At 57.0% G+C, this 9,533-nt stretch overlaps 1 protein-coding gene across 3 annotated transcripts in view; it reads left to right on the forward strand.

Moving 5' to 3' along the window:
- The window catches only part of MBTPS1 (membrane bound transcription factor peptidase, site 1), a 53,278-nt gene extending 52,077 nt beyond the window's left edge, over positions 1–1,201 (forward strand). For all 3 annotated transcript variants that reach the window (XM_081806316.1, XM_081806315.1, XM_081806317.1), the window contains one exon: positions 372–1,201. In XM_081806316.1, the coding sequence (XP_081662442.1) occupies positions 372–568 (197 nt within the window). In that variant the 3' untranslated portion in view covers positions 569–1,201. The remainder of the gene's footprint in view (positions 1–371) is intronic.
- The last annotated feature ends 8,332 nt before the right edge of the window (positions 1,202–9,533 follow it).

Raw genomic sequence — 9,533 nt, forward strand, 5'->3', positions numbered from 1 at the left:
TCCAGACTCCTCCGTCTTGCGATGCACTTAGGGAAACCGAAAGCAGCTCTAGGCACCCCTGTTGTAGGTTGTCTGTGACGGAGGAAGGGCCAGTCGTGGACTCCGTCTGAGGTGGCATAGGGAGTGGAAGGAGCAAAAACCTCACCTCAAGACACCCCTCCCACCCTCACTCCCGAGGCTGCTTACCCGAGAATCTCTCGTTTGTTCTCTACGGATGGCCCAGGTCACTTCACCTCAGGTTTCAGATGATGTCTGCCCTGTGAGCCTCACTGATGCAGTTCGCTAGCATTTGTTTCTGCCGCGTTGGCCTCCGAGGCAGAGGCTGTGGCCGAAGAGCTCTGCTGCCCCTGACCCTTGCTGTGCTCTTGCAGGGATCATGCCTGGCCGCTACAACCAGGAGGTGGGCCAGACCATCCCCGTGTTTGCCTTCCTGGGAGCCATGGTGGTCCTGGCCTTCTTTGTGGTACAGATCAACAAGGCCAGAAGCAGGCCGAAGCGCAGGAAGCCCAGGGTGAAGCGCCCCCAGCTCATGCAGCAGGCTCACCCACCAAAGACCCCTTCCGTGTGACACCAGACCAGCTGACCGTGAGAGCCAAAGAGAGCCTTCGAGGACGGCCATGAGGGGCGGCGGCGCTGGTGGTTTCCTGGGGCAGCCCCACTGGAGAGGGCTCAGGTCTCCAGCTGCAGTGGCATAGAGTCTGTCTTCATTGGGCCTTGCAGGGACCTGCGGGAGGGGCTCGCTCGCGGATCAGCCTCCGGGGAGACCTCCCGCGGCCACGGCACGCACCCGGAGGGGCCCGGGCAGGCTGGCTGGGGGCTCCTGACCCGAGGGGTGCGCCGAGATACACCAGCGGAAGCCCTGACCAAGCTGAACTGTGCTCCTCAAAGGCTATTTTCTATATTTATTGTTGGGAAAAGTCACTTTAAAGACTTTTGCTATTTGGAAGCAAAGCTATTTTTTTTGTCAGTGGAATGCGGTTTTTTTTACTATGACATCATGAGGAATAACACAGATTCCGTGATCTCCTTTTTGATGAAAGGACAGACTGAGATTTGAAGGAAACTTGCACAGATCTGTGAAACATAGACCTTCGCTTTATTTTTATAAGTATCAACTGCCATCATGTTTTGTAATTTGGGGTCTTGATTTCACCATTGTCGGTGAAGAGAATTTTCAATAAATACGCATTATCTGTATGAAGCTGAAAAGAAGGGTGTAACAGGCTCTTCTTCCGCCTGCCCCGTTTCTCCCTGATGACCTGCAGGCTCTTCTTCCGCTTGCCCCATTTCTCCCTGATGACCTGCTGGAACGGGTTCCTAGTCAGCCTGCTGGGTGGGGGCAGGGGGGGTAGGGGGGGTTGTTTGAGCTCTAACTCACATACTGTAAAATTTTCTGACGTGTCCAATTCAGTGGTTTTTAGTATATTCCCAAGGTTGTGTAATCGTCACCCTTGTGATTCCAGAACATTGTCATTAGCCCCCCAAAACAAATGCCACACTGTCGCTACCAGTTGATTTCTGTTGCCATTCAGAAATCAAGCTCTAGTCCTTCCCTCCAAGCCCATGAGAACCCCTCCTGTACGGGGATGTACCTGGCCCACACATTGCACGCACGCGGAATCATGCGATACGTGACCCATTGTTTCCCCTTAGCACGTTTGTAAGACGCACTCGTGTGGTAGCGTGACCAGGACGTCATGCCTTTTCATGGCCCGGGCAACAGTGCGGCGTGCGGATGGGCTCACTTGGTATATCCATTCCTCAGTCGGGGGACGTCGGGACGGTTCTACTTTTTGGCTCTTAGGATTACTGATGCTAAGAGTATTTGCGTACAGGTTTGTGTGTGGACATCAGTTTTCATCTCTGTTGGGTGTAAATACCCAGAAGTAAGATCTTAGAGCACCCCTGTTTACCTTTCTGAGGAACTGCCAAGCTTTCTTGTCCAAAGCGAACACACCATTTTGTATTCCCAGCGGCCGGGCATGAGGGTCCCCGGCTCTCCATGTCCTCCCCCAGGTCCGTGAGCGTGCATCCTTCTAGCACAGCGTGGCTGTTGAGTGGTGTCTTCATTGTGGTTGGGATTTGCATTTTCCTAAAGATGAATGATGTTGAACATCTTTTCAGGTGTTTGTGGGCCATCTGTACGTCTTCTTTGGAGACTTGTCTGTTCGGATTCAGTTTGTAATTGGGTTTTGTTTATCACGGAGTTGTAAGAGCTCTTTTTGTATTCCAGGTCCAGGTCCCTTATCAGGTATGTGACTTGCAAATGTGTTTTCTCGTTCTGTTGGTTGTCTTTTCATTTTCCTGATTGTCTCCTTTGAAGCATGAAAGTGTCTTAATTTTGACGAAGGCCGTTTTTATCTGCCAGGTGCCATTCGTAGGAAACCATGACCTAATCCGGGGAGCCCGTTAATACTTAACCCTTGCCTGTCCAGTCTGTTTCCGTATGCCAGCCGGCTGACCTGAGCCTTCACGTCGCAGGTGAGGACAGACTGACCGGAGGGGCAGAGGCCGATCAGGGTGCTGCTGAGGTCCTGGGACCAGAAAGGCCCAGGCCACGGGATGAGGGGACGTCGCTAAGGTTCACCTCTCCCTGCGACAGGCCATCCTTGGCGGTCACACTGGTGACCTTGCGGCTCCTCCCTGCACTCTGCTGCGGCTTCGGGGTGTTGCAGGCATCTCTTGGGTTCCCACAAAGCTCTCTCACCCCAAGCAGCCTGGAGGACGTAAGCGTTCGGTAGCCCTGCAGTCCTCGGGTGAGTCGGGGGTCCGAGGGTAGCGACTGTGGCAGAACCAGGGGCTTGTGCGTTGTTATGGGGCCTTCTGGTCCTGCTGCCTGTCCTGCTGCTCGGCACCGTGGAAGCTGGGGTCACAGCCTGTCCTCGTGCACAGGCAGGTCCCGGGAATGAGGACACGGCCTTGGAGTAAGACAGCAGGTTGTGGGAGCTGGGACTGACTGGAATGCCCAGGCCTTGTCTCGGGGACAGCACATCTTTAGGTTGTTCCAGAGAAGCCTGAAACCTGGAGTATGTTGGCAAATGACTGAATTAGAGACATTTTTTGTGACTTACACTCTCTCTCTGTCTCTGTTGTAAAGTCTCCCTAACACTGTAGGCCATGTGGTTGTGGAACGAAGTTCTAGACCCCAGAGTCTCCCTGCCAGCTGAAGGCCGTGGGTGCGCCTGTCTCTCTGCGGACTTGGACATCTCCTCCCCGAAAGATGGAACTTGGACCTGGGAGTGGCTCCTGTTCCTGCCTGCTGGGAAGGTCCCTCACCTGGCCTTTGAGGTCGGCGTCCACGGGCGTCCCTTGCCTTCGGGACTGGCTCTCCTGTTTAGACAGGGTGGACTGTGCCAGCCGGGGCACACACATGTATGGTTTAGGTTCGGGCATAGGGTCCGTAGGGTCGCATAGTTGGGACAGGACAAGAACGGAAGAGTTGTTAGCAAGTAGTAGGATTTTTAGGGACCCGTGGTTACCGCAGCTCCATGAAGGGAAACTGCACGGGGGATGATGTAGCAAGGTGAAGTTCAGTAGCGACCACGTGAAGACTCTAGTGGGCCTCTGAGTACGGGGCAGCTTCCTAGCCGTTCTGGAGCCCTGGGTGTGGATGGGGATGTGCCCAGGAGCTGGCAGCCTGTTCTGTGATGTGCCTGCCAAAAAGCGCTGCGTTAATAGAGGTGTAACGTGTAAAAAAGAAGGTGGATCCTTTCCTGTCTTCTAGCCAGAGGGGTACTCTCAGGAGCCGTGTGTTGGGCTGACCGCGCTAGGTAGACTATGTGCGTTGAGTCTCTGTGCATGGCCGGGGGCCTGGTACTTGGCCCAGAACCACACCACTGGTGCAGGCAGGATTGGAACGGAGCCTGTACGCCTCACTTTTGGGACAGTGACACACTAGGAGGATGACTGGACATGGAGGCCTTGGACAGAGCCATAGGAGGACGGGAGGGGATGGAGGAGTGGGTGAGGCTGAGCTGAGAGAGGTCTTCCGTGGGGAGTGCTTCCCTGGAAAGGGGACAAGGTCTCTGGGGAGAACCAGTTGATAACGGGGTCTGGAAAACAGATGTCCTCCCCTAAAAGAGCCCTTGTTGGTGGTTGCACTGGGATGCCCAGGGTCCACCTGGGACGTATGAAGGGGATGTCGTCATCCAGGCACAGGTGTTGGACTGCACCCCGGCTGTAGCCTCAGGCTCCAGTTCCAGCCCGGCTGCTTCCTGCTGGGGGCCCTGCTCACCGAGCCGTGCTGCCTTGTGTCAGCTGTTGTCAGTGATAGATCGTTTCACGGTGACAGATGCATGTGATGGCTGCACCCAGGCTGGGCCAACTCCCTGCTTGTCGGGGATCCTTTGTTGCCCTGGTGTGAACTCCCATCATCCCAGAGAGCACCTGCATCTTAAAAAAAAAAAAAAAAGTCAGCCCACCACAACCACAGATACATCTGAGGGAGCAGGCTGGGCATGGCGGTTGGGCCCCAGGGCTCATCCCTAACTGTGCTGTCTCTCAGGAGCCAGGCAGGGGTCCTGTCTGCAGGAACCTCGAAGGTGCTGTGGAGGTGAGCTGGAAACAGGGACGCTGGGTGCCCCATCGCCACCCTCAGCCCCGCCTTAGGGGACACGAGGGTCTGAGGTCTTCTTGCACGTGCCTGTGTCCGTCCTGTGTGCCCCCACAGGAGGGGGCCCCATGCACGGTGGGTCTGAGGGCACTGCCCTAGCAGTGAGTGGATGCACTGCGTCTGCAGAGTGCCCACCACCCTCCTGGCGTTGGCCTGGGTCTTGCGTGCGGGAAGCCACCTGGGCGTCTCAGCCACCTGTGATGCTCTCACTGCCACTTCCCAGGTGAGAAAACCAAGGTGAGACCAGCATTTCAGCCCAGGTCTGGCCTGGGCCCCTTGAGGCCAGGCTGCTTCCCCTTTTCCCGTGGCAGGAAGGATGCCCACTTACTGGTAATAATGGGGGTGCTACTTAGATTTAGATTTGCTGGACGTAAAATGGAGTCGAGGACTCGTATGTAGATGAAATAGAAGTTTCCAGAGAAATAGTAAGATTCTTGATTTTTTTTTTTTTTTTTATTTAAACGGTTGGTAGTACCCGCATAAGCGGATATTAACACACAGATCTTGGTTTCATTTGCTGGTGACACAGGGTACTGCAGGTGAGTCGCTTAGAAATACACATTTCTGGGCCTGGCCCCGGACTTGCAGTCACAGGCTCCTTGGGAGGAGCTTTGAAGTCTGTTTTACAAGCTCCCCATAAACAACCACCGTACAACCCAGCTATTCCACTGCTAGGCGTAGACCCAAAAGAATTGAAAACAGGTGTTTGAGCAAAATCTGTACATGACCTTTCACAGCCACACTATTCACAATGGCCAAAAGCTGAAAACAACCCAAATGTGTGTGTCAGCAGATGAGCGGATGAGCAGAAAGTGGCACATCCTGACACCGAGACATTTTTCAGCCACTAAAGGATGAAGTACTGATTCCTGAACCTTGACAACGTCCTGCTGAGTGAAGGAAGCCAGACACAAAAGGCCGCAGAGCGTGTGATCGTGTGTTTGTGAAATGTCCGGGACAGGCGGCCGCAGGGACAGACAACTGGCTAGTGTGCTGGTGGGGGCGGGTAGCGACTGCCGATGGGTACAGGGCTTTCCTTTGGGGGATGGAATGTTCTGGAACTCTGTGGCGGCGGTGCTTGCACAACATTGTGAATGCAGTCTGCCACAGGACTATGCTTTTCAGGGGCTCAGATGGTGGATTTTACGTGATTTACCACCCAAACCCCCGCATCTCCCCAGGGGGTTCTTGTACCAGGCGTGGGGGCAGGGAGAGGCAGAGGGGCCCAGGGGTCAGGGGCCAGGCGCCGTCCTTACTACCCTGCCGTCAGCCTGCCGTCTGGCCGCTGAAACAGCACCCCCCTCCTTAGGCTGCGAGGGTGCAGTGCCCTCCCTTCACCCACAGCTGGGTTCTGGGTCCTAATTTGGGGCACCAGCCCCTCACTGGAGGGGGTGCACAGCAGCACTTGGCACGGCCTATGCCCTTGGGCCGTGTGTCACCCAGAGGCCCAGCCCCTGCCCTGAGTGTGGGGCGGAGGCGGGTGGGTGGGGGTCCCGGACCTCCAGCCTCTCTGAGAGGCCCGAGTGTCAGAACCCAGGGTATCGGGTGAATCCGTTTCCTGTTGCCACTGTGGCAAGTTTCTGTGAAGTTGGGGCCGAAAACACATTTAGTCTCCTATAGTTCTGGCCCAGAGGCTGAAATCAGGTGTGGGCGGCGCTGGCTCCCTCCCGAGGCTCCCGGGGAGAACCAGCTTCCCGGCCTTTCCCAGCCTCTAGAGGGGCCTGCGTTCCTCGGCTCCTGGCCCCTCCCCACCTCCAAAGTCCTGACCCCACCTTCTCCCCCCTGACCTCTGACCCTTCCTGTGTCCCTGTGGTCAGGGCGCTGGGGTGATACTGAGGGCCCAGCCGGCCCAGGCAGGACACTCGCACCATCTCAAGGTCCCTAATTGTCATTGGCAGAGTCCCTTTTGCTGTGTCCATTCACGCGTTCACAGGTCTGGGATCGGGATGCGGACATCTTCACGAGCTGTCAGTCCGCCGAGCACGCTGGGTCCTTCTGTCCCCGAGCTGTGGTGCATTTGCGCAAGAGAACTGTGGGTCCGTGGTTAGCTGCTGCGGGTGGACCTGCCCATGACAGGCCACCGGCTCCTGGTGCCTGAAGAGCTGAGGCTTCTCTGCTTCCGTGGCTGGTTCAGCCCAGCTGGCTTCTGTTAAGCTGCCCGAGGCCTGGGGCAAATGCCGAGGGTAACGGCGGGGGGGGGCCGTGGTCCCAGGGGCACAGTGAGGCAGGGTCCCTTCCTGCAAAGAACAGTGCTCCTCCTACACATCACCTTAGCAGCTCTGGGGGGGCTTTGTGGCGATCCGGATGCCCGCCCCAGAACACGGTCACCGAAGCTCTGAGGGTGAGTCCGGCTCTGGTTCCTCTAGAAGAGTTCCTTGGGCAGCCAGTGTTGAGAACGTTCTTCCAGAAGCTCAGAATCAGACCGAGAGAAAGACACACAAATGCCAGTAATGGAATTTGACATGCACTATTCCCAATGACACCTACTGCTCACTTCTGTGCCGAGAGCACATTCTCCTGAGTCCTCCCAACGTCCCTGTGGGGTGGGAGCTGTTGTGATCCCATTTCCCAGGTGGTCCCAGCGAGGCCCAGACCCAGACTGCAGAGCCAGTGCACGAGGGGACCTGGGACCTGCCCTCATCCACCTTCCAGAACTTTCTAAGGGGTATGAGCCCCGAGGTCCAGGGTAACAAGTGAGGTCTTTCTCCCTGCAGTTCTGAACCTATCAGGTGACCCGTACTGTGTGGAGAAGGAAAGGAGCTGGACCCTGGAGAAGAATGACAGGGTCATTGATGGTCTGACAAGGTCAGTTGATGACAGGTGCTCCCCTTTTGGGATGACGCAGAAGGGGGACGGCTCCTGCGTGGGGGCACTGGGCTGAGCCACCACCTGCCTGGTGCTCCAAGGTGCCAGTGTGCACCCCACCCGAGCCAGCCGCCTGCCCGCAAGGATGGGGCCCCCCGGGCGCCTCTCCACAGCAGCGCAGCTGGAAAGGTCACTCAGCCCTGGGAGGCTGGCAGGGGGTGCATATCAAAGCCTCTCAGAACTAAGAGGTTTTCCTCACTGAGTGGAATTTCACAGCCCAGTGGCCAATTTCTAAGTCATGCACGTTAATGGGCAGCTAATGAGGTGTCCAGGCAGGGACCTTGAGGTGCCCCAGGCTCCAGAGCCCAGATTAAGAAGTACAAAGCCAGCCGCTGGTGAGGCTCTTGATCTCCTCTCACTGCCTTGGGGAGGACGTGAGGGGAGCCGGTCAGAGCTGTGCAGCTTTTGAGGCTTGAGCCTGGGCTTGCTCTCTGCCCTCCAGTTGCCTGGGCTGCTGCCCAGCTCCACCTGCCTTCCCCAGGTGCCCACCACCCTCCTCGGGGGGCCGATGACCTCACTGCGTTCCTGGAAAACCTCCAGAAGGAGGAGGTGGGGTTTCAATGTCTCCTACAGCAAGAAAGGCCTTTCCCAGGTGCCTGATCTGGGTCTCTACCCTGGGGGACAGCAGAACACAGAGGCCTTCCCGGGACCCCCGGCTGAGCCTTCACGGGGACTCCCCACTCCCCTGAATGCCTCCCCTCCTCCCTTCACCAAGGGTGCACAGACTTGTCACCTTCCTCCCGGGAGCTCCTCCAGATGCCCCTGCTCCTGGAGCCTCGTGGTCACTCCTCCCTTCGGACCGTGCCTATTTGTCTGGTCCTGATCTCCTCACAGGTCGCCCCTTCCTCCAGAGTGGAGACCTCTTTCACCTCCGATTCGCTCTGAGTCAGTGTTTGTCGAATGACTGTCCGACAGAATGACTGAGAACACACTCAGACCCCAGATACGTGGGGAGCAGGGTGCTGAATAGTGTGCCCTAGAGCCGTGGATGTGGAAAAGGGGTCTCTGCAGGTGCAGTGAAGGTAAGGATCTGGAGATGAGATCATCCTGGGGAGGTGGCATGTGAAGATGGAGCCTGGAGTCCTCAGGAGCTGGACGAGGCAGGAGGGGTTACCCACTGGAGTCTTCGGGGAGCGTGGCCCTGCCGGCACCCCCTCGGGATTCGATGTGAGGGCTCAGTGAGATGCCTGGCACCAGCTGCGGGGCCGGGCTCCCAGCACTGCTCAGCTGGTGGCAGCGAGTGCTGCTCGAGACGTGGTCCAGCTGTGCACTCCCGGGCCACCATCCCAGGTCCCTTTTGAGGTCCGTGCTAACAGGCTGGTCACTCGGCGGGCCCCGTGCTTACTGAACACGCTCTGTGCGGAGCCAGCAAAGGTACAGTCAGTCTGCTGGTGACCACACGGAGAAGAAGCCCTCGGCGCTGATCTGGTGTCTGTCAGATAAGGACTGATTGGGTGAGGCTCCAGGGCCTTGGAGATGTTTAACTTCAAGCCGCAGTCCTCAAGAGGTGGTCCCTGGACCAGCTCTGCCCGCATCACCGGGAAGCTGGTTAGAAATGCAGATTCCCAGACCCACTGAGTCAGAAGCACTGAGTTGTGACACGCTCTCGGGGGGGGACTCGAAGCTGGGTGTCAGGAGTGAGCAGGTTCACATTTGCAATTCGAGGTGTGACGTTCGTGAATGTGCATTTTCCAGAAAGGACAGTTCCCTGTACTCTGCCATCTTAGCTGACCGTGTCTTAGGTTGGAGACGTGGTGTCTGCTCAAAGTATGGTCCGGACCAGCAGCACCTGACCCCCCGGAGCCTGTGAGTATTGTGGAATCCGGGCTCCACCCAGGTGCGATGAATTAGAATCTGCCTCTTAACAAGACCGCAGGTGATTCGTGTGCACGCTCGTTTCAGAGGATCTCGGGGAAGCACCTGCTGACTGCCCGGGGCCTTTGCCCGCACTTGAGTCTACAGCGGCCCCACAGCCCACTTTGAGCTGCAAGGTGGGCAGACAGACCCCTTGGCAGATGGGAAACTAGGCTCGGAGAGATCACACACTGAGCAAGTG

Source organism: Leptonychotes weddellii, chromosome 16 (assembly GCF_054177405.1).
Source record: "Leptonychotes weddellii isolate Sample4059 chromosome 16, ASM5417740v2, whole genome shotgun sequence".
NCBI lineage: Eukaryota > Metazoa > Chordata > Mammalia > Carnivora > Phocidae > Leptonychotes > Leptonychotes weddellii.